The 25,891-nt window shown below is 39.8% G+C and overlaps 1 protein-coding gene across 5 annotated transcripts in view; it reads right to left on the bottom strand.

The window, feature by feature from the left end:
- Positions 1–25,891, bottom strand: part of ASXL3 (ASXL transcriptional regulator 3) — a 146,059-nt gene that overhangs the window by 71,955 nt on the left and 48,213 nt on the right. For all 5 annotated transcript variants that reach the window (XM_053248187.1, XM_053248191.1, XM_053248188.1 and 2 more), the window contains 2 exons: positions 8,162–8,270; positions 6,831–6,942 (listed from right to left, as the gene is read on the bottom strand). In XM_053248187.1, the coding sequence (XP_053104162.1) occupies positions 6,831–6,942; positions 8,162–8,270 (221 nt within the window). The remainder of the gene's footprint in view (positions 1–6,830; positions 6,943–8,161; positions 8,271–25,891) is intronic.

Here is a 25,891-nt window from a genome sequence, read left to right as displayed (position 1 = left end):
ACCATCAAATTAATTTAAAAAACAAACAAACCCAAGGCTGCTTTGAAGTAAAGAAAAAGACACCTGGAAATACAGTCACAGCCTAGGAATATGCACGGAACTGGTTTGGCTAGTTTAGTTCGAATCCAGACCGGATTCGAACCAATGCGGCCCAGCCTCAGGCTTGGCTGAAGTAGTGATGAAAATGGCCTCTGTGCATGCATGGAGGTAACAAAAATGGTGTGTGTGTGTGTGTGTGTGTGCGTGCACGCAGAGGCCCGAACTGGATCACAGCCAGCCTGGGCTGTTTTTGGGGGGCCGGCGAAGGGCTTGGAGGAGCCCCCGCCTCCCCTGATGCTTCTCTGCTGCCGCCTCCTCTAAAGGGACGGAGGCCAGCGGAGGCTGTGTTCTCTCTCCACCCTGCCCCCCTTAGCATTAGGGATGCCCTTTTTACTTATAAAGGGGAATCCTCAAGGATACCTCTTTACAGGTAGACCTGAGCCAGCCTGCAAACTGGTTCTTAGAACCAGAGCCAGTCTGGTTTGAACTCAGACCAGCTCCTTTCTGTGGGGGGACCAGTCCCATTCAAACTCAGACTGCCTGAACTGGGCTGTTTCGGTGTCGAGCCCAACTCGAATAGAGTTGACTCAGACATGCCTATCACAGACTCCCCACATCTTATCTCAGTTATGGCATTTAACTTGATAATAATTGCTACATATTTTTACTTTAAAAAATAAGCCTATGGTCTTATGTGCATGTTACTTATATCAGTACAAGCCCTGCCCATTAGGACCATCTGAGGACATCATCCTGCATGTACTGCTGCTCACTGAAGCATGTTTGGGGGTACGATTTTTCATTAGTGGCACCCAAGTTGTAGAACAGCTTACCTCAGAGCATTCCACCCCCACCCCGATGTTTGCTTTTGCTGCTGCCTGATAATACATCTTTTAAAAGTCATTTTTAATATGGGCTTGATTCTTCTTTTTATAGTGAGCTTTTGAATGCATTTGTAGGTTCTGTCTCTGGCAGTCAGATTTCTGTTTTTATTGTACTTGGATTGGTTATATTGTTTTAACGTATTGTTGTAAGCCACCTTGGGCATTTCCAAAAGGCAAGGTATAAATATTTCAAACAAAGAAATAAAAAATGAAAATAATATTCTCAGAGTGGAAAAAGCCAGCATTACTGGAAGATTTAGAGATGAAAAAAGGCTTTTAATTTTTTTTAAAAAAACATACATAAGAATTAAGTAAAGCAAAGTACGCTGTAATGTTCCTCCATCATAGTCTCAACCAGATTTTTTTTAACCTGTTCCAAAATGTGTGCCAAAAAGACAATGGGAAGTTACCAGTTTCAAGTGTATGTATAAATTATCTGTATTATGTAGGGCAAGCCCTTAGGTTTTTGGCACCTTCGGCTAAGTTTGACTTTGGCGTCCCCCCAAGTGAGAAGTGCAAAGTCCTAGCTTTAACTTGAGCTGCACAGGATGATCATCCACCAGGGCGGGAGAGAGCGCAAAGCAAAACAAGGCAAGGATGGCTTTGCTCACTCACTCCTCCCCCTGAGCTCCTTCTCCCCAACCCCCTTTCCAGAGAGGAGAGTGAATGGGTACTCACAGCTAGCCAGTCATGTCAGTGGTGATTTGGAGAGGGAAAGGAAGGCAGGTAGCGCCCCCCAAGCATTAATGCCCTAGGTGGTTGCGTACATCTGTCTACTGGACACAGCCTGATAAGAGAGCATGAACCACCCCATTTCCCCCTCTAAAACTAAAATAGTAGTGCCCTTGTTTTTAAACAAGCCAGGGTGGTTTTGAATAAGATCAGAAGGCATTTTCTTTCACTGTTATAGTAATTTGAAGAGAGGCGGAAATTGGAGATTGCCAATTTGATGGTGGAAGCAGGGGAGGTGTACATTAACACTTTCCCCCAGCTCCATTTCCCCTAAATTGCCCCAAAGGCTGCTGCAGCTGCACTGGGGGTGTGTGTGTGTGAGATGCAGGTACCTAATTAGTAACAGCTGGAGCTGGTGGCTTGGATCAAGAAAATCCCACTAGTGTAGGTGAGGGGAGGGAGGGAGGGTTAGAACACCCCCAGTACCCAACCCCAATTCCCAGCAATACAATGCATATTGTAATATTTCGGATGACAAAACCTGTTGCCTATCTCAAGCAGAAAGCAACTACCCAGTATCCTTGAGATACTGAATTGTATAACACACACCCTTAGGAACAGAAACACACATATAAACCTCTGGTTAAAATATCCTATAAACTCAGTACTTTTTCTTTGGATGACACAGATCTATACATGTATTGACATAAATGGTCATGCACTGTCAACACACATATATCAAGTAATCACCTAAATCACTCATATCTCTAGAGCTTAACTTGAGAAATCAGAAGCGGTTTTCTCCAGCCAGTCAGCCTGGCTTTTTAAAAAAGAAAGGAAAAGCAACCAGGCACTTAATACAGTACAGTCAAAAACAGGTGTATTCATCTGGGACAAATAAGAGGCTTTAAATAAACCATATCGCTATTTTGTGCAAGCTACTAAACATTATCATTAACAACATCTAAGTGTCTCTTTGGGAAATATAATATGGATATATCTTTAGGATGACATGGTTACATTAAAAAAGAGAGACCAAAGCAGCAGGAGATTTCTGTAGTAGAAAAAGTACAATGGATATTAGATATTAGCAAATTATCATACTTTGCAGAAGATAACCCAAACACTCACTTCCTCTTTGGATCTTTTTAATGACTCAATACTATAAATGGTGGGGAACTCTACTGGGAATGAGGCAGGCATGTAGCAGGGGACTCAATGTCCCTGGGTTGGCAAGGCAAAGGCGCTCTCTCACCTTCCTCTGCTCCATTATCCCTTCCCTGCACTACAGTGGGTAAGAGTGGGGGGGGGTGGCCCTTTGCCTGCTACAGCCAGTGAGGGCATTGTTCGCCGGCTAGGAGTTTCCTTTTTCTCCCTCATTGGCAAGTGAGAAAAAGGAAGCTCCTAGCCGATGAACAAAGTGCTTGGTGGCTAGAGAGGGACACAGAAAGTAATTTTTCTGGACCAGGCTGCACAGCATATGCCCAGGACAGTGGTTGAGAGGAGAACGAGGAACCAAAATGGCCAAAATTCCAGTTCTGCAAAAATGGTCCCAAAAATCCAAAATATCAGGGTCCAAAAAACCTGAGGTGCCTCAAACCAGAGGGGCTTTACTGTAAGCCTGTAGCACTGCAGGTGGATCCACAGAAAGCTCACAGAAGCACAGATGAACTGGTTCTCCCCTAATGCTGCACAACATGTAGACTGCTATACTTTGTATACAAAATTTAATAAACTTGCACAGAGAAATGGGATTCTTTTATGAGATCAACAGGTTTGACACAACAGTGCAACTATGTCAGCTAGTTTGTATCCAATTCTTCCTCCAAGGAGTTAGGGCAACATACAAGGGAGGTATTCCAATTAAATCCTCACTATAAGAATAAATGTGCCGTAGACCCTATATAGACCCTGTTTTGGATTTCACTACCCTAAATAGTTTAGTGTCACCTGCAAATTTTGACATCTTGCTTACTCCAATGTCTATATAATTTATGAATAAATTAAAAAGCACCAGTCCTCAATACAGATCCCTGGGGGACCCCACTTCTTACACCTATTCATTGTGAAAATTGTCTATTTATTCCTATCCTCAGTTTCCTGTCCTTCAACCAGTGACCAATTCATGAATGAACTTGTCCTTTGATTAAGTTTCCTTAAGAGTCTTTAATGAGGGACCTTGTCAAAAGCTTTTTGAAAGTCTAAGTATACTATACTTAGTATACTGTCAACTAAATCACCTTTATTCACATGTCTGTTGAAACTCAAAAAGAACTCCAAAATGTTAATGAGGCAAGTCTTATTTTTGGAGAAGCCATGCTGATTCATCTTTAGCAAGACCTATCCTTCTATGTGTTCAAGAATTTTATCTTTAACTATGCTTTCTATAATTTACACAGAACAAATAAGCTATGTAATTTCCTGGATCCCTGTTTGAAAATTGGTGTTACAATGGCTACTTTCCAGTCCTCTGATGTAGATCCTGATTGTAGGGACAAGTTACATATTTTGGTTAGATCAGCAATTTCACACTTGAGTTCTTTAGGGACTCTTGGGTGAATGCCATCTAGCCCTGGTGATTCGTTAATTTTTAATTTTTCAAAATGGCTTATATTATTATATCTTGTAACTTCTAAGTGATTCAGTTCTTCAGCCTTTCTTCCTGAAAAGCTTAGTTCAGGCACAGGCATATGCTTCATATCCTCTGCCATGAAGACAGATGCAAATAACTTGTTTAGCTTCTCTGCAATCTCCTTATCCTCAAGTATTCCTTACAACTCCTTTCCCTTGTCATCTAATGGTCCAACCACCTCCCTGACAGGTTTCTTGCTTCTGATATAGTTAAAGAAGTAGTAGTAGTAGTTGTTGTTATTATTCCCCTTGGTATTTTTAGCAATAGCAATAGCACTTACATTTATATACTGCTCTATAGCCGGAGCTCTCTAAGCGGTTTACAATGATGTAGCATATTGCCCCCAACATTCTGGGTACTCATTTTACCGACCTCAGAAGGATGGAAGGCTGAGTCAACCTTGAGCCCCTGGTCAGGATCGAACTTGTAACCTTCTGGTTACAGGGCGGCAGTTTTACCACTGCGCCACCAGGGGCTCTTGGTTATTGGATAAGGGGCTTGGTTAAGGGGCTCTCTTAGTTATTTGTTCCTCAGACTCTTTTTTTTTTTTTTTTTTTTTGCATCCCTTATTGTCTCCTGGAGGTTCCCCATAGCCATTGATAGATTTATCCTCTATGAATTTGTCTAATCCCCTTTAAGTCAATCGAAGCTAATGAACATCACCATATCTTGTGACAACAAATTCCATACATACATGTAAATGTATGAATGGAATGTATATTTATAAATAATGATCATACTGTACTATGATTAGGGAGGCTGCGCAAGACGGCGACCGGTCAAGTAACCTTTTCAGAGAGCTACCTTGCTGAGTTATAGTTTTAGTAAGTTTCTCAGGTCTTTTGCATGCTATACTATGATTATTTATTGAATTTCTATTAAACTATTGTTAAAAAGCTAAAAGTGGCAGGTGGCACTTTGCTGTACAAAAATACATCCAATTAAAAAGTTAACACAGTTGTTAAAGTTCACAATATAAACAATCCCTCCACAAAAAATGAGCCATAAAGTGGCTCTCACAGACAAAATGGCGGCCAGAAATGACCTCTGTGGTCATTTGCAGGCTTCTAGGAACCACGGATTCGGGGGTTTAAACCCTTTAATATCCAAAGATAAGGTGGTCAGGTGTCTATTTGACACCCAAGGATATATGAAACCGCAAATAACGGTTTTGCATATAACAAGGTTTGCCTGTATCTAAAGGAGTCAGGACTCAGAGCAGAGACCCAAATAATGATCTTAAAGTTCAGGCAGGTTCATATGGAATAAGGTCCTTGACATACGCGAGTCCTAACATGTTTAGGGCTTTAAAAGCAATTGCCAGCATTTTGAATTATGTCTAGAAATGAATTGAGATCCAATTAAGGTGACAAAGCACTGTAAGCACCTAAATATTTACCAATTTCTACTCTAAGATGGAACTAGTAGATAGACTTAATTCTACTAGAAGAAAAAGAGCGCTTAAGATTAGTTTCAGTTAGTTATATCTAAATAGTTTCAATCTATTACAAATAAATGTGGTTTGCTGGTGTTTTAGGTGCTTAAAGCTGTGCAGAATCAACCTCTACTTTGGCTACTTTGAGTGGATACACAATAATTTGCCTGTTTCTGTTGAGAGTTTTGGAAATGTGATCTACATAGCACGGAAGGCAACATTATACTTCTACTTAATTTCAACATTCTAGATCACACTATTTTTTTTAAATTTTTGTTTTACATTCACATCTTGCTTCATAAAAGCAGAAAGACTGATCAGGATGATGTATCCACCAGGCCATCCTAAATATGTGGGCAAGATGTGTAAGTGTGCATGCCTCCCCTCCCACTCAGTGTGCCACCCTGCTGCCACCTAATTGCAGACAGGTGCTTCATGTGAACTGCCCCAGAATGCTAGAATTAGATACTATATGGACATGGTATTTAATCTGGAAATGCAGGTACAGTTCAAATGAACTGCCCCTTCACCACCACCCCCGCACAATTAAGTGGCCGTTGGGATTACGTGTAAGCACACACTCCTACACACATTTAGGATTAGCCAAATAATGTATCATCCAAACCACTTCAATGTGTTGTTTTGAATTAACCACTTTTAATGCATTACAAGTATATTGTATAGACTGTAGGTTTCCCCCTTACAGTTCTGAACAGGGTAACATTGTAAAAATCAAACTCTCTTACCCTTCAGGTTCAAGAGACAAGGCTTGAAAACATGGCATCAAAAACAAAAAACAAACTGAAGCAAGAGGCCACATGCATTATTTTATATTTCATGATCTGTCAAAGACTAAATCAGGGTTGGTTGCAATGTTTCCTCTAATAAGAATTCCAAGACGTTGTTGACTACAACTCCCAGCACCCCAGCTGCAATAGACTTTGCTTGGGGATTCTGGGAGTTGTAGTCAACAACATCTAGGAATCCCTGTTAGAGGGAACACTGGTCAGTTGTCATGGGTTTGGGTTTTAAAAAAAACACATTTTAGGTATTAGCAACTATAGCACCATCGCTGTATACAATTGTAACTTATGACAAATGAGCTGCAACAACAAATAATTGACCTAGTATGCAAGTGCTCCAATAAGACCACAATCAAAATATCTACCTCCATTTTCTTCTCCATTGCTATTGTGTGTGTCAGCCATTTCAGTGCCCTCCAACTCAGATTCACAACCTAAATCCAATGTTCCATCTGCTGGGCATGTAGAATCTTCCTTCTGCACAGAACAAAGAAATGTGTTGCTTGTTACATTTCAAAATTAATTTGCTTCTTATGTAAGGGAGTGCTGCAGAGATAAGTAAAATGTTATTTCTGACAAGCTCAGAAATCAAAAGAGCTGCTCTGCCAAGTTACATTGCATATTCTCCTAGAAAGTTGTACATCAAAATACTGCTCATTTCACATCTTTGTGTGCAGAAACAAATTTGCTGTTTATAAATTCCAGCCATCTAGCTGAATGCCATGGCTGCCACAGAGAAGTTCCATAGACTTTTATGTTCCCCTGTTGCCAGTGCCTGTTTCCTGAATTCAAATGCCCACAATTTCAAGTTCACATGATTGTGGATATAAAGACTCACCCCAAGCTCTGTTTATTTTTTTAAACAAGCCTAAATATACAAAACTAATCAAATAAGAAACAAATCTTTGAATCTCTTTCATTTGCAACAAAAGAACTCATATTTTTAATTCTCAGAAAAAGTGCTATTGCATATTGACTGCTTCAAATTTATGCTCCCTTTTGACAATTTCAGAATTTTAAAATTAACAATGCTATATCAAATTGGCTCCAAACCAAAACTTTTTTGTCCTTGTCCCAATTTACTCTCTTATAGTTATCAAGTAACTGCATTCTGCTAAAGCAGCAATCCAATGCACACTTAACTGGAAGTAAGCCCTACAGAACACAGTGGAATTTACTTCCAAGTAAACATGCATAGGGTGGTTCTATAAAGGTCTCAGAAAGGAATTCTATTCATCCAGCAAAATGTAATTTGAATCATGGCTTTATAATTTCAGGTTCTCACTAAAAGCCTAGGATTGTAATATGTAATGTAAGAGTTTTCCAAATAAAATATTCACAAATATTCTTGTTACATTTTAAGCACCAATACAGGCAGCACATCTTAAGAATATCAGGGATACTCTTCTTATAAAACAAATAACTTTTCTAAGCTCTGAAAAGACATGATTTTAACTCAGCTATGTACTTTAAAAAAAAATTCAGGAACATGCACTCTTCTTGCTAGAAAACAGGCAATGTTTACCTGTAGCATAAATAAGTTTATACAACATCTGAACACAGTTAGAAAGGACTTTCAGATCATTTCCTTGTCCAGGCTCCCTCAATCTAATTTGTTTATTTTCATATTTTACTAAGATGTACATAAACTGTCTTTGTGGCTCTGTGTACTTTTATTTCTAAAAATCCAACTTACTTTGAGAGCATAGAGTCCTGCCTTGCCAGGGATTTTGAAGAATGTCCCATCACCTACACGAGTGTTAGTATGAAGCATTGCATTCAGACAAGCTAATGGAGAAGTCCCACTGAAAAACAAAAATGCAAAAAATAAAAAAGGAGGCTGATTGAGCGTTTTTTTGTAGAATTCTTCCCACTTTTTATTTTTAAAACCCCATGCTTTCCTCTTTTCTTCTCCCCCCCACCTTTTTCTTTTTGGAAAAAAAACCTCCCAACCCTGAAAACATCTACATTACAATAACAGGCCAGTTGAAACTTAATCATATGCATCTGTCCTTTCAGCTTCAGGCAAAAACTCTGCAAATTATAATTATGCTATTTTCACACAGTAAACAGCACTACATTTTAAAAGAACTACAGACCAAATATTTATGTGAAATTACTTTGCAAACAACACCATGAAGCCTCATTTTCAGAACGTTACAGACAAAGTGGTTGTTGCACTTGAATGATCAAAACAGCACCAAGTTCAAGGGCAGCTGCATCCCATAGGATGAAAAGGCAACAAAAGAATAATAAAGACTCCAGGAAGAACACATTCAAAATTGAAGGGGTTAGCTATGAACAAGTATGAGCAGCATTTCCTTAACACAGTCAATGCAAACACACATATTTTATATGCTTTAAACAACGACAGTAATTTGAAGCTTTTAAAGTGATGGACAACTTTGCTAAACACATTCACTGGGAAGAAAGACCCTTTGGTTTTCAAGGGAACGTACATCCAAATCAAGTGTTTAGGATCAATTGTTGCCTAGGAGACTGACAAATCTGAGGAAGTTATCACACAGTATTTTACAGAATGCATTTTAAGGCTGTTTTTTAAGCATAGAAAGTCAATCGATTTCCAGACTTAAAAACTGGACAAGTATATAATGCAGCATCCTTTATATTCAGGGTCAGACAAAGCAAGTCAGGAAAACTAGCCTTCCTCTCATGATATACACATACAAAGATAGATTATTTTGAAGAAATTTTTCATGAAAAAGGAGCATTACTTTGCAGCACTCCATCTTTAGCCCTCATAGCCATGGCCATTCACATTTTATTAAAGATAGGTTTAAAAGGGGGCAACTCAACTTGCAACTTTTTTTCTTCATCCAAGTTCTAATCAAGCAATGCTAATATTAATATATAATGAATGGAGCTAAATCAAAGTAATCTTTTCATTCAATGACAGAGGGAAATGCTCCTTTAGAAGGGCCTCCTTCCGTGGATGATGGGCTCATATCCTCTCACACAGAGGATACTCCTCTGGGCGGTAGGGCCTCCTTGTAGTGGGTGATTCAATCATTAGAGGTATAGAGAAATGGATTTCTGACCCACGTGTTGACCGCACAGTGACTTGCCTGCCTGGTGCGAATATTGCAGACATCACACAGCATCTAGATAGGCTGTTAGGCAGTGCTGTGGAAGAGACAGCTGTCGTGGTGCACGTCAGCACCAACAACGTGGGGAAATGTAGTTGGGAGGTCCTGGAAGCCAAATTTAGGCTGACAGGTAGTGTATTGAAGTCCAGGACCCCCCAAGTTAGCATTCTCAGAAATGCTACCTGTTCCACGCGCAAGCACAGTGAGACAGACAGAGCTGAGGGATCTCAATGTGTGGATGAGACATTGGTGCTGGAAGTAGGGGTTTAGATTTGTTAGGCACTGGGATACATTTTGGGGCAAGCAAGGCCTGTACAAAAGGGATGGGCTGCACTTGAACCAAGATGGAACCAGACTGCTGGCACTTAAAATAATAAAAGGTTGCAGCGCAGCTTCAAAATGACGCCTGGGGAATAGCCGACAGGAGCTGGGCAGTATCCGGTTTGGCAAATAACATCCCTTAAGGTGCGAGGGTGTAAAAGATTCAGATAAAACAGAAGGGGACAGAGCAGAACCACAAGAGCAGACAGAAGGCTGTGTTAGCTGGTGAAAGAGATCAAAGAGCCAAAAGAAAGACAGCATATACCACATAAGAGATTTATTTATGTATTTATTTATCATATTTTTATACCGCCCAAAATGTGAGTTCTGCGTATTTAGTGTATAGGTGCTTATATGCCAATGCCAGAAGCCTCCGAGTCAAGATGGGCAAGCTGGAATGCTTGCTTGCTAATGAAGAAATAGACATAGTGGGCATAACAGAAACATGGTGGAACTGTGAGAACCAGTGGGACACTGTTATCCCTGGATATAAACTCTATAGAAAGGACAAGGAGGGGCACCTTGGAGGTTGAATAGCACTCTATGTTAAAGAAGGCATAGAATCTAACAAGCTAGAAAACCTAGGAGGATCGGAGTTCTCCACAGAAACCCTGCGGGTGACAATACAACGCCTGAAAGGAAACGTGCTACTGGGGACGTGCTATCGCCCTCCAGATCAAAAGGTTGAAAGTGACCGGGAGTTGCAGAAGGAAATCAGGGAGAAGTCAAGGAGAGGCAGGGCAGTAATAATAGGTGACTTCAATTACCCATGTGCCACCAAATGGTGCAGTAGGGAAGCAACATGCCTAGAGAGCAGAAGGCTGTTGGTTTGAATCCCTGCTGGTGTGTTTCCCAGAATATGGGAAACTCCTATTCTGGGCAGCAGCGATATAAGAAGGTGCTGAAAGGCATCATCTCTGTTTTAATTAATCTTTTAACTTTTCTTGTGTTTTGTTGTGAACTGCCCAGAGACATAGGTTTGGGGCGAAATAATAATATCTTAAATAAATAAATAATAAATCGTATATTGCGCAGAAAAGGCAATGGCATTCTACCAAGAAAACCACAGGGTTCTGTAGTCACAAGGAGTCGACACTGACTTAATGGCACAACCTTTCCTTTTCTTTTCAATTACCCACACATAAACTGGGGAAATTCAGTCAGGTAATGACAAAGAAGTCAAAGTGGAGAGAGCAGAGAAAGTGGACAGAGATAAATTTTTCTCCCTTTCACATAACGTTAGAACCAAAGGTCATCCCATAAAATTTATTGCCAGGAAATTTAGAACCAACAAAAGGAAGTACTTTTTCACACAATGCATAATCAACTTGTGGAATTCTCTGCCACAAGATGTGGTGACAGCCAACAACCTGGATGGCTTTAAGAGGGGTTTTGATAACTTCATGGAGGAGAGGTCTGTCAACGGCTACTAGTCAGAGGACTATAGGCCACCTCCAGCCTCAAAGGCAGGATGCCTCTGAGTACCAGTTGCAGGGGAGTAACAGCAGGAGAGAGGGCATGCCCTCAACTCCTGCCTGTAGGCCTCCAGTGGCATCTGGTGGGCCACTGTGTGAAACAGGATGCTGGACTAGATGGGCCTTGGGCCTGATCCAGCAAGGCTATTTTTATGTTCTTAGTAGCATAAATGACAAGTCATTTAATTATTGTGAATCATGGTTATGTGCAGGTAAATTATTCATTTGGCAGGAAGTTAATCAGCAATAAAGCACTAGTGTGTTTCATGCAGACAATGGCCAACATGTCCTAAAGCATAACGTGGGAAGTTCAGAACTGCCCACATTGCTGCGGGGCTCTCACACATATGCCCATGGTGCTGCATTGTACTGTTCCAGTACAACTCACTCTTCTGTGATCTGAGGTCACACACTATTTGCATTGGGAATAATGCAAACGCAACCTGAGATCACACAAGGGTTAGTTATGCTGGAACAGCACTCTCGTGCAGCACTGTGATGGTGCGTGTTAGAGCCCCGCATGTTGTCAGACAATATTTTTCAGAGGTTTTGTATATACTGCCTATAAAGAATTATAATAGAATTACTGGTGCTTAATTTAATTAATTAGCTATTGCTTCTTTTGTGAATTGTGTTTTGATACATATTTTGTTTCCCATCATTGTTAGTTGCCTTGTGGATAAAAAGCATTGTCTGGCATACACACAGTATCACATTTTTGTCCTCAACCACCCTGATAGAAGAATTAGGCATAAAGTTACTCATGAGCATCAGGGGTCTGAGTCTAGGTCTCCCAAGACCAACACTGCTACTTTTTGTTTTTGTTTCATTCCACAATATATTTAGTATGACATATTCAGTCTTCTTATAGAACTCTGAACTCATGTAAGTCATTGAGGTGCATCTTTAAAACCCATCTGTAACAAATACATTTGCCTTTTAAAGAAAAACCTTAAGTAATATCTCTGACCTCAACTAATGCATCAGCCTAGTTATCAAAGAACATTGCAAATGCAGTTAATGTACGATTCATAGAACAAGATGCATTAAAATGCCTTGTCATTCAGCAATTATGAAGGCGGAACTCAGAAATACACATTGCCTTCCCTAGGAATTGTCTTCACTGAGTTAATATCTCTTACAATTAAATTGTAAACTGCCTTGATATTTTAATATAGGGTGGTATTACCCTATATAAGACCAAAAGAGTAATATTTTCTCTAGATTTCCCACCCACCTCCACCAGCAGAGTTAGTAGTAATAAAGTCAGATCCTTGGGGTGGGGGCGGATTGAACACTGCCATGGTGCTAAGAAAGCTGAATAAGATATGGAATTTTGATTACCATAACAACATTAAAGGTTGAATTGTTTCATTTCATTATTTGGCTTATTCTGAAGCTCTATCATTTCCCTTCTCAACTCTCCTCTTGCTTCACTGGTGCTCTCCACAGACCAAACTGGTCTACATTCGAATTTTAACAATCAGTTTGATAAACCAGCAGTTGCAAGAAATGGCTGTTGATGCAAGAATGGGTGGGGTGGGGGAGAAACCGGGGTACATTACCCAGTCCCCTGACTGGATTATGCTGAACACTTATAGTCAAAGAGATATGGTCAACAAAAGAATGCAAAATGAACTAACATGCAACCATATCTCATGATTCCCTTTGTTCTCATATATCAAACAATGGAAACCAATGGCTGACATCCCGACCAAGGCAGTGGTAGTGCACCAGAAGATGCACCCATGCTACAGCAGGCTTCCAGAACTCTACAGTTTGGAGAGGGCACAGAAGGGTGGGCAATTCCACCAATCTCTGCTTCTCCTTGGAAGTGCCCTGCAGCACTGAAAATATGTCCCACGGGGCTATACAACCCTCACAGGGTATATTTTCAGAGGACATAGGACACTTCTGGAGGAAGCAGAGATAGGTGAAAACTGCCCCTGCACACTACGCACTGGAGAGCTCCAGAAGCCTTTCGCAGTGCAGACATCTTCCCAGTGTACTGCCACAGCCTTAGTCAGGATGTCAGAAAAAAGAAATAGAAATTAATGCAAAACTATGAAGAGAAAGAGAGCTGTACAATGTTTAGCAATACATACTGTAGTTACTTATTCTGATGACTTAAAACTAGATGCATCTTTCTTATATGCAGATTATTGGTTTGGGCTTGTTAACATAAATCAGTAGTCTTGCTTATGGCAAAATACCAGTTTGTATATACTTGATATGAATTGTGAGATCACATTGATGCTGCACATCAAATGTCATAGCCATGGCACTGCTTACAGGAACAGTAATATTAAAATGAAGAGTGAGGCAAAATTCTATTTACACAGGAGCTACTATACATACTTCAGCCTTGGAGCCTCCCCCAGACTGCCCCATGGGGTTTAGGGAGGGGAGGATTTTGTCTCTGCCCCTTCAAGGATATAGGTTGAAACAGGAGGAGAGCTGGTCTTGTGGGAGCAAGCATGAATTGCCTCATTTGCTAAGTGGGGAACACCCTAGTTTGCTTTTGAATGGCAGACTATATGTGTGGGCTCTGTAAGATTCCCCTTAGGGGATGAGGCCACTCTGGGAAGTACTTCTGCATGCTTGCATGCAGAAGGTTCCAAGTTCCTTTCCTGGCATCTCCCAGATAGGGCTGCCTGTAACCTTGGGGAAGCCACTGCCAGTCTGTGTAGGCAAAACTCAGCTAGATGGACCAACGGTCTGACTCAGTATAAGGCAACTTTCTATGTTCCTGTGTAGGACTTTAGCTGAGCAGCTGAGATCAGGTAGCCAACTATTCAGGGGCAGGCACTGGTTGCACCTTTTAAGATGGCCATGCACCCCCAAACCTGTAGTTTACAGCCACCACAGCCACCCAGTTCTTGACAGTGCAGAATTAGTTGCTTGCTAGTAGGGCCAAGTAGGGATTTTTGGTTCCCATTCCTAAACTAATCACAAGGGCTTTTCCTCCTATTCTGAACCATTGCTTTGGTTGGATTCAGGAATTGTCTTCATTTTTTATTCATCACCATATTAATATGGTGAAAAACACACCATATTGTTTTTCTGTGTTTCAAGAAATGCAGTGGCACGGTTGCCAGCCCTCTAGGATTGACCTCGAGTCTCAAGGTCACTACTGAAAGCAATCCTGGAGATTCAATAGCTTGTTATTATGAAAAATGCTGTGGGAAATATTGAGGGGGAAATTCCAGAAATAAATAGCTTCAGTCAGAGTGCCAACCTTCAGTTGGCAACCCTTGACAGTAGTAAGCATCCATAGATATTGGAATGGTGAAAGGAAGATTAGCGACACCAACCTCTCAGAGCTTACAGGCCCAAGGGGGCTTGGTCTAGGGATCCCCCTTTAAACCTTGGTGGTCTCACTGACCCTAAGATTTCCCTGCTCAAAAGCTGACAATGCTAACAGAATGTCCTCTGCATATTTTTCAGGTGTCTGGGCAGTGAAGAGAAAAAACCAATTATATGACTACTTGAAACCAGGGCGGGGTCACCCATCCAAAGTGAATAGCATGAATGATATTCCTTGCCTTTGCCTTGGTAGCAAGTACACCTGTACAGAGTTTGGGGAGGTTGGTTTTAACTAGTTAAGGATACTGCAGATCAGACATGTAAATGAATTAAATTGTGATGCATAGTTCAGCCTAATAAATTCCTTGTGGCTTCATTTTGAAAGCAATAACCTTTTAAATGATAGAAGCTTATCAAATACCAAAATGAGTTATATATCCAGGCCAATGGTACATGCACAAAACCCCAAACCTCCTGATTTGGAGTTATGGTATAAAATGAACTTGGCAATCAATACAGATTAAGTAATTTGGAGAGTATAGCCTCAATTCCAGAACCAGCATTATTCTTTTGTTAATCAGTAAACAGTGCACATCACATGCAGTCATGGAGCCACTAATTACTACTACCATGTTATGTGCCTGAAAGGAATGGCTACACATATATGATATTCATATAATGCCATTTTTTACTTTACTAGAATTCACTTCACTGCTCTAAACTTATTCCTGCACTAAACTTTAAATAATCAGGACATTTCTGTTCATATTTCACAAAAATCTGCACATTTTGTAAATGTAAATTTTGAGCCCAGAACACATTTACAGGAAAAAAACTACATTTTTTACTGTTTTAACTAGTAGCCTTTAATCATTAGCAGCAAAGGATTTATTTACATGTTAGATTTTCTTTGTGGCACTGTTGCAGAAAAATGCAGTTATAACACTTCACAGCATTTATCAGATCTATGAGCCTTGCAATATCAAAGGTACCCACTAATATCTTTTAGGATTTTGACCCAAAATGTGTTTTCATCAGTAAAGTTTGTTAGCTGTCAGCACAAAAACCAAACAAAAAACATCCATGAAACTATGAAACACATTAATGCAAACTTACTTTCTATAATGAAGAACAGTTGCCAGAACCCCACCAGACGCAAAACATGGAAGAAGAAAAACAAAAACAAAACAACTAGTTAGACAATATTTCATGATTTCCTCCTAGTTTAAAATATGCCATCAACTAGCTTGTTACAATTAGATATTGCCTGCAAACCTATTTTAATTTTGAACTATCTTCATTTTAAACGGCCTGTGTGCTACATTTCTACCAACAAATGCACAATTCATTTCAAGCTTCCCTTCACACTCCCTCCATATAAAAGCCTCCAAAATCTTGTGCCTTTGAGCACCCTCTGCTGGGCTGTGCCACAGGAGTTCATTAATGTAATCAAAATGAACAGAGAGCAAGGCAGGAAATAAGGTTTCCAGAATTCAATTAGAATACATTTAAAAAAAATCCAAGGAAACTGAAGGAAAAAAATCAGTAAAAACACAACATATGAGTTACATGATGAAAAATAATTGTAATGAAATCAACATATATCTACGTTCAAAGTTATGGCAGTTTTTTAAATTATAACATTCTTCTTTATCCTAATGGGTTTGTAGGAGCGTACTCAACATCTTGTTTTAAAACTAATCAGCAGAATCAAGTCCACTACTTGATTGTAGACATAGCATCACATTACTTCTCTCCTCCACAGCGCAAATAATGCTGCATGGCTCTGTGCACAGGGAGATCATTTGCAAGGTTAAGAGTAGCTTGTGGTCAACAGAACCTTTGGATGGTGCTTGTTTCACAAATGTTCATAATGAAGGCATCAACTTACTTTTGATAATAGAAATATAGCTTTCAAAATAAAACTAGGTTTGTTAAATCAATCAAAACTAAATTATTTTTACAATCCCACAATTTACCAGGATTTGGGGGGCAGCTATACCACCCAGGGAGAGAACCATGCATACAGATCCACAGAGACAATAATGCATGCTAATTTCCTGAAGGAAGTTGTAACACTCTTACTTACTCCAATGAAAAGTTAGAGAAAAATTGTAATATATCAAAGTGTTGTCAGAGAGGCTCCTGATAACTAGCCATAATTTCAACCAATATACATCAACTTCAATACAAAATCCTACAATAACCATATTCTTCCTCAACATGTATGCCTTCCTTATTCCTTACTATAACAACTCTACTCCTGTGATTCTCCATCACTGGAAACAAGCCACAAGCTCACTGTTCCCCTTACCCTCACAACTTCACTTTCAGTTTCCTCTTTAGTACTCACCAAATTGGTAAACTGTGTTTTGTGATTGCCTTCCAAATTAGAACTGGAAACTATGGTAAGAAAAGGGTCTCCAATTCTGCTTTGGAGGGTAAGTATAACTCTCCAAATTTGGAGGTCACTATAAACTATGGATGGTGTAGACAGGAATCTAAATATGAGGCTGTAAGAGAGCGGGGAAAGGGAGCATGTCAATCCTGTTTGAAGAATGTTAACTGTAGTTACTCTGTGGTAATAATCTTCACAGTGGAATTTGGTGGGGAAAAGAACTTTAATTTTCTGAAAGAAATATTAGGACAATACATTTTTAAAAGGAAGAAATTAAAAAGACAAAAGCAATTCAAGCCAGCCCTTCCCTTCTTTGCCAGAAGGCAAGGACAAGGGAGAACTATGGAGATGGCAGGGAACTATTGGACAACATAAAGTCTCGGCAATCAAAAATGTTGTCTTCATGCAAAGTTAGCAAGAAAAAATGAAGCCATCAAAAGACTAAGTCCATTTTATAGAACTGTATCACTGAAAAGATCTAAAAGTCCAAATCCTTGCCTTCAACAACTATCAACAGCACACTATTTTTACTCCAATTTCTGCTGAAATCCTTGCAAGCATCTTCCCCTTTTAATACCCGCAAAAATGAAAATTGTTTTGTCTAAAGAACTTTAAAAGATGTATTCTCTGCCGCCATTTCAAATGTTCAAATTTTAATTACACAACTGGTTTTAGAGTAGAACCTTTACAATACCAAAAACCCCACTGCACTTCCACGACAGTTAAAGCATTTGTGTGAACTCACATCAAAACTTTTAAAATAAGTTCTGGTCATCATCTATAGAAAAGCCTTTATCCAGTTTCAATAACAAACACTAGTCGAATGCACTGCAAAAGGGAGCATTTAAATAATTTAACTTATATAGTCATGAATCAGACTGCACGTTTACCCATTTGCAAATCTCCCCACATTTTCTGTACTCTTCCCCTTCTCTCAGAAGGCATTAAGATGAACCAAGGACACTTCTGCCTGCCCAGTGCAGAACAGGTCTCAGAAGAAAGCCAACACTTACGACTGCAGAAAAATTAGAAAGAAGCTGGTCACCAAAATCAGAGGTAATGGGCCCTGCTGCCACTTCCTGCCCCTGACTTAAAACACGTTTTCTACCTCACTTACTGTCTTTGCAACAGACCTCAAATATTTTGTGCCTTGGTCTTCTGGCCCCAGCTAGGTCCACGATGAAACTGTTGCTGCTGCTCTCTGAACCTCTGCTATGTTAAATCTGCTGATAGCACAGGGAAAGCTCTATTGGAGCTCAGCTACTCCTTTGTACTCTCTCAGCTACAGCTCCTCTTCTAATGATGGAGCAAATGCCTTTGAGAAATATACCTGGGGAAGGGATGGGTAATGTACACTGGCAAAAGAGAAAGTGCTGATGTATTGAATCTGGCTGTAATGGAGTAAATCCACTGGCACAGCCTGGCCAATTATTAGGATATTGTACTGAATCGGTGGAAATCAAGCAAGGTCTTTTAACATTTTTCTACCATAAAATGTTATGCCAAAATAAATCATCTAAATCTTTTGTCATTCTGAATGCTAATCTTTCATATATGTGCATTGCCTGGTAAAACACAGCTTTGGTCTAGATGGTTACATTACTATTTTCAAAACCAAATATATTCAAAGCCAAAATGCAGGGTATGAAATTAAGTTGATTTTCCCCCTCCTTCCCCTCCTATACTGCAGGCTCAGTTTAGCAGCCCATGAGAAAACAGCTGTTCATTTCTGCCTTAGGTTTACAAATTTCATTGCATTCTCTCTCCCCCCCCCCTTTCTCTATCTCTCTCAATGAAATAAAAAGCATTTCTTTTGTCTAAAGTACTCAGAGTGTGAATGTAGAGAGATATGTGTGACTGTACTCCTATTAGGTGCCATTTTAAACAGTCAGTTAAACATCCATCTCAGGACTTCTTAAATGATCACAAAACCCTCAAGTAATTTTACAGGATGATTTATCGAACATTTTGTTGTTTGTTTCCCTGTTTACCCAAGTTCAAATCCCTTCTTAGCCTTGAAACTCAGTGGGTGACCTTGGGACACTCATTCTCTTTCAGTCAAACCTACTATACAGGGTAGTTGTGAGGATAAAATGTGTGTGTGTGTGTACACGCGCACGTGTGTGCATGTATGTATGCCACCCTGAGTTCATTAGAAGGAAGATGGGACAAAAATGTAATCAATCAATCAGTCAATCAATCAAGTGTCCATGCTCACATCACTGGACACTTAATTGAACTCTGAGCTCCTCCATTACTTCATATGCTAGACAAGGAGCAATTAACATGGCAACTTTCATTATATGAAACAACAGAGAGTCAAGACTGCAAAATATACCCTTATTTTGTATTTATTGACACTAGCCTACAGGAAGCAAGGTATCTTGGATAAGAATCTTTTGAATATATGGGGACAGGCAAAGTACTTTGAGCAGAAACGTTTTTACTTGTATACAAGGCTGAACTGAGCCTATAACAGGTGCTGTAAGCAACCCCTTATTGATCCATTTAGCAAAGCAGAATTCTTGTGGTACATAATTCTAGAAGAATGGCAGTGTTCATCTTTTGCAGCAAAATGATGATGATTTCATTTCTTTGGCATCTTACAGTCTCTTGCCTTTACAAAATAATGACATAACAACACTGTATCATGTACTTTCCAGTGGTGGCTCACGGAGATGGTATATGTGCAAATGTATAAACAAATAACTCCGGATCTCTAATTGGGTACAAATTCAACAAGCTTTGGTTGAGTTTTCAGTAGCAGATTCTTTTATTTTAAAGTTATGGCTTCACACTAACACAAAAATTCCAACTTTCAAATTCTCCAATAAAGAAATAAGCACTAAAACTTACATTTTCTATCTGGTGTTTAGAGGATTAGTGTTTTTAAAAGGTATACAGGGCAATATGAGTGTAGAATCAAGTCCCTAAACTCTGGTTACCCTATGTATAAGAATGTGAAAAAGTCCTAGGAGGAATTCCATTATGAAATCTCTTGCTTCTAACAATTGATTGATTTGTGCCTGAAGGGTTAAGCTCTTGTTTCTTTCCTAAATATATTAATTTTAGCTTGAAAAATATAAAGTATAAATAGTATAAATTTTAATAGCTATGACAAACTAAACAGTGTTTTAAATGTCAATTTTATGTGCAAGATGATTATTTCTACACAGCATCTCAAAATAACCATAAGAACATTCTTATACATTCTTTGTTTCAGATAATATCCTGTATAGAATTAAGAAAAATTGTTCTCGGCAAGTTACTGCAATGCTTTCACATTCCAGAATAAGCAAAGAGAGACTAAAGCAATTTGATCTCACAGCAAGAAAGAAAGCCAGCTGTAAAAATTCAGAGAGCCATATGAATATCCCCACTAGCAAGCTTTAAATGAATTTTTAAAAGTTATATTTAAAGGCGTCTCATTTGAATTCGAAGTTGCAACTGCATATGATCCATATCAAGATTCTCTTACTGAGAAGATCTGTAATTCGCTTGAATGTTTTCTACAGAGAAAGGTTTTGAAGGCTAAATCTCAGCGGAGATATTAAAAATAAGAATTCTTTTAGTATTTATCTTTCCCCAAATTTCAAAAAACATTCATGTTTATAAGAAACACATCAATTTATTCATACTATATATCAATTGTTATAGTATCCACATATAAAAGAGTAATTTGTACTACACATTGCTTCATGGGTGTCCGCAGGAATTTTTTGGGGGGCAGAGGTGGAATATATTCATACAAATATACGTAAAATAAAAACCTAAATGGTTTTCATATCTGGCCATGAATCTGGGGGGAGGGCCACCTCTTCCACAGGCACTCATATATTCTTTTAAATTAATAAAGATGGCTCTCATATTAAACAATAAACTCCTCCCATTTGCCAGGAACAGATGCAAGTTCTCTGACTGAATCTTATTGTAGATCAAATTGTGATGATGATCTGCAGGTTTTAGTGATCTGGAAGGATGATGTGAAACTGAGTGGGGCACCTATCTTTGAGGAGGACTAGGTCTCCTCTGCTCTCTTGGCTTCATAGTCTCTGAATGCTGCTGGACTCATCACTGCTTACCGTTCACCACCATCATATGATGAGAAGGCTCCAACCCTTTAATTTCATATTCAGCCTTTCAAAACATAATAGTGGCTGATATCCTAATGAAGTGCACATGTAAGTAGGGTGTATGGGCACAGAGAAGCATCCCTCATGCAACTACCCCATCCTCTTGCACACATGCTGTTGCGCAAGAGGGCTAAGAGTCCAGAGTGCTCCCCATGCAGCGTCTTCTCCGCTATGTGACTCCAGTCTTACTAAGCTCTTCCAGCGCCTGAGGACTGCTCCAGACACTTAGCCATCTTGTGCAAGGCTGTGAATACAGGACGACATAGAGAGTTGCATTAGGGGTGCTACTGTGTGCCTGCACACTCTTATATGCATGCTTTGTTAGTCAGGATGTCAGCCAGTGTCTTCATACATCATTGGTCTATGTTAAGCCATCTTTGAAGACAGTTTGGAGCAGTCACTAACACAAATCATGATTATCTGGAGCAGTCGTGGGCTTATCTCATCTCCTATAAAATCCCTGGCCAACATCTTGACTAATGCTGTGTATGTGCACAGTGCAAGCATCCATGCTTCTGAAAGTGTGGGTTGATGTGTGGGGCGAGATGACTTTCGCCAGTTCCCCCTCTACACAGAAGTGCTCTGTGTAACCCAGAAGTAGGTCCTTGAAAGTCACCCAGCCCATAGGTGCCTACTTTCATGTTGTGCTGAGCGCTTTTAGAAGAAGGGGGGATAGGCAAAAAATGCTCCCCTCTCACATGAGCACCTGCACTTCAGTGCAAATACTAGTTCTGAACACATGCTTACTATGCTTACAAGGGTGAATGCCAGCCCCTATATCAATGCACAGTCAACAATATCCTCTAGATTATATACTTGATGGCCACTAGAGAATTGATAGCTGCTTTTTTAGTCATTAGGGTTAAGCTGAATCTGGATAAAGTTAGATTAAGACATTTTCAATTTTTTTAAAAAATGTAATACTTGCTTATTACATACATTTCAGTGCATTATGTTGCCCACTTCAGCTTTTCTGAAACCACTTGATCTTTGACTCTTCCCCTTTCAAAACAGTCACCCTCATGGTCCATTCCGCAATTATGTAACATTCTGGAAGGTTGCTTTGTGAATGTACATTTTTTCTTTCTCCCCATCCCTTTTTCCTTTCATACTGTGTCTATTAGATCATACATATTATTTTAAAATGTGGGCTACCTTTAAGTGCATTGGCAAAAATGTGGTATATAAATGTAGTAGTTTTAATTATTTATGTGATTTGGCAGGTTTTTAAAACTACTTTTAAATATAATGACTACTTCTTACTACTGTTACTGAACATTTTTAGTGCCAATAGTGAGCCAAAACACTGCACAAAACAGATATAAACTTGTTTGGAATAGTACAACTTTTGGCTGACTCCCTGAGCTACAACAAACAACATCACAAATAAGCCCACAAAGACTACATTTTTAAAACTGGCCAACTTGCCTACATATATAACTACATATATTAAAAAGACTACATTTTTAAAACTGGCCAACTTGCCTACATATGTAACTACATATATATGTAGTTATAAAACAAAAAAACTTTTAAAACAAAATGTTTACAACACGTTGATGCAGCTGTTCTGGACAGGAGGATTAAAAAAAAAAAACCCAAAGAAAGAAATCAACCAAAAGAGGGAAATGTTTTATGCTTCTTCCATGAGATAACCTCAAGCAATTCTTCTCACATTTCTCCCTCAAAGGGCCCAAGACCAAAAAAACATTCCTTTTTCTCAAACCAACCTTTAACTCTGCCTTAAGATTTGTTCACAGCAGTTCTTTGCAATATAAAGGTGGACACTGCCATTATTCTTTCCTTTCCCTAATTTGAGTCCACATGTTACAGTTCTAGAACTTATTTTCCATGCCAGAGCTGAGCAACCATACAGATCTAGAAACAGTAGTCTGATTATATACTGCATATAAAGAACTTTTCCCAGGCTGCTTTCTCTTAAGAAAGAAGTAACGGAAACCACTTCAAATACCAAGAACTAATCAAATTCAGAACAATTCCAAATGACTGTGCTTCAGGGCATACGGGAGAAAGGTCAGTGACAGCTCAGGATTGGAGAGCCCTAGGGAAAGGCACCCTCCATGGGGCCCCTTAACCTGTAAATGGGGAAGAGGGCAAGCTTCCTTTTGCCTCCAGCAACCCCCACTAGTAGGCTGGACCAATCCTGGCTCTTTATTCCCCAATGGCTGCAGAAGCCTGAGAGGAAGACACAAGCAAGTAGAACAAATGCCAGTCACTCTGAAAGGGGAAAGAGAGCTTCCACAAAAGAGCAAGTCAAGATGCCACCTCACTTGGCCGGCCAGCCCTGGTGGAAGCAACTGGGTTGGTATCTCTTACCTTACCACCTTGCATCAGCTCTGTTGCCCCCTGCCTGATAATCAAGTGTCCTCTTTCACTTCTTCCTCCCTTTTAAGGTGGGGCTGTATGGAACTTGCAAACGCAAATTTTTGCCATCATTGCCAATAGCCTCATGGCCACCAACTGCCAGTTTCTCCTCAAAGCCACTGCCCACCTGAGCCTGGTGAATGACATCAAGAAGCTTGTGTGGTGGGCAATGAGACCGGTGCCCCACAGCTGGGCAGGCTCCAGAAGCAGTGAGTGACTGCAGCCTCCTATATTAAACATGTCACCACCATCACACTCATTGCTTCAAGCCTCACACACACCTCAGAAGGCCAAAAATGACAAGGTCGCAGCAGCATCTCAAATTGACAATAGGCCTCCTGCTGTCCAGAAGCCATACCAAATGCTGATGCCAAGTTTCAGAAAGGTAAATTGCCTACACATACCAACTAAACTCACACAGATAAGCACAAACCTTTATGCAGGTTATAACAGTAACCTGTCATACAGGAGTCCTCCTGTGTTGCTATTAAACAAAGCAAAATGTTTCTGGCATAGAAATAAAAGCACTAGCTCAGTCAAAGGAATAAAAAAATTCACTCAGTGCTTGGCTGAGCATGTGCAGAATATTTTATTTTATTTTATTTTTAAAAGATTGGCTGCATGCTGAAAACTAGCTTCAAAGAAGGGATTCTAAGTCAGAACTGGTCATGTGGGGATCAATGTATACTCATCCCAAGTGAACAAGTAATTCTACTAATCCCAGTCATTATTTTCTAATCTAATCATACGAGTATCATTCATACATATTGTCTCAAATTCTGACCTAAGCCAAACAGACCAAGATCATTTATGATGGTCTTCGCTAAGCCCAATATAATAGACTGACTAGGCACTAGCAAGGCTTTCTGCAAGGGAATGCAACTGAAGCAATTCAGATGAGTTTCTGCTGCACTGGATGTCAAGGAACATCAAAAACAAAGAAAGAACCTGTGGTCAGGAATAAATCAAAGGATTACATGTATGGAGCCAAGAGTGCCCAACAATCCTTATGTTTACCAATTGCATGAAACTGGTATTGGGATGAAAGTCTCTGCTTTCTCAATAGACCCTAAATGTAATCACAATTTATTTTGCATGTGATTATCTCATCACACAATTACTTTGAATTGTTCAAGCTTATCAACTACAACTATTCATCCACATGACACAAGAAACCCATATCTCCAATTTTCTCATCTTAGCAATAGACCTTAAACCTCAATTCATATCACCACCAGTGGTGTGTGGTTGCTTGAAAGTGAAAGTGTGTGGGACACCATGAGTTAAGTAGTTGTGTGAAGCGACTTTCCCCATGATTAGAACAATACAAGGGCTCTTTAACTGCATAATACCAGTATATGTTGTTGCAAGAAGCGATGAACCAATGGACTCACTTCAACCTCCGTTTGTTGAATTAGTACACATAATTCTAATACATCATTTATCTCATGTCCATTCAGAAGTTTATACAGTACCCATGCGTATAGAATTATCCTGTCTCACTGTAGTGACCAGCCAGCCCGCCCCTAAAGAGTCAACTGGAAGTGAACCCTGTCCTGACTGACAGGCTGGTGAACTCCAGAGCTCACTCAACCAATCAGCACACCAGGTGGGTGGGACCTAGAGAGCCATTGGGAGGAAGAGAAGGTTCCTTTGTTAGATGAAGCTAGACTGGAGATGAGAGAAGCACAGGCAGAAGGGCTTAGTGAGCAGCAATGGAGTTTTGCTCCCTCGTGGTCAAAAGCTAGCCTGGAGATTTCTCTCATGGAATGACCTCTGCATTGAATGACCTCTGAAAGACAGGTGGGCAGGAAGCTTGAATTCCCATCCAGGATTTGGTGAGTTCAAGACAAAAGAAGCCAGGACTTTGGCTTCTGGAAGTTTAGACTAGGGAAAGTTTGTTTAGACAGAGTTGGCATTAGACTTTCTGTTTTCTTTTGTGTGCGTTTTGTGTATTCCTGATACTGGACTGTTATTATTCATCTGTAACTAAACTATTAGCCTTCACCCATCCAGCCAGGGCATTGCAAAAGCCTCTGTAAGCTTTTAAAGGTGCTTTTGTATTTCTCTACATACCTGTTCCTTGCTACTGGGTAACCATGATTTTTAAAAGATGCCACCCCAACATTATCTGGGGTGCTTTCTGAAGCATTCTTGTGACCTACTGAGTATTTTTACCTGTAACTAAAAGCTGAGAAAGCCACAGACGGAAGAAATCTGTAGCATTTGAATAAACTTGTTTTTCTTTTCTTTTCTTTACAAACCTCAGCCAAGTGGATTTTTAACTCAGGAGAAAGGGGG

Source organism: Hemicordylus capensis, chromosome 4 (assembly GCF_027244095.1).
Source record: "Hemicordylus capensis ecotype Gifberg chromosome 4, rHemCap1.1.pri, whole genome shotgun sequence".
NCBI lineage: Eukaryota > Metazoa > Chordata > Lepidosauria > Squamata > Cordylidae > Hemicordylus > Hemicordylus capensis.
This window is presented reverse-complemented; position numbering and strand designations above follow the sequence as displayed.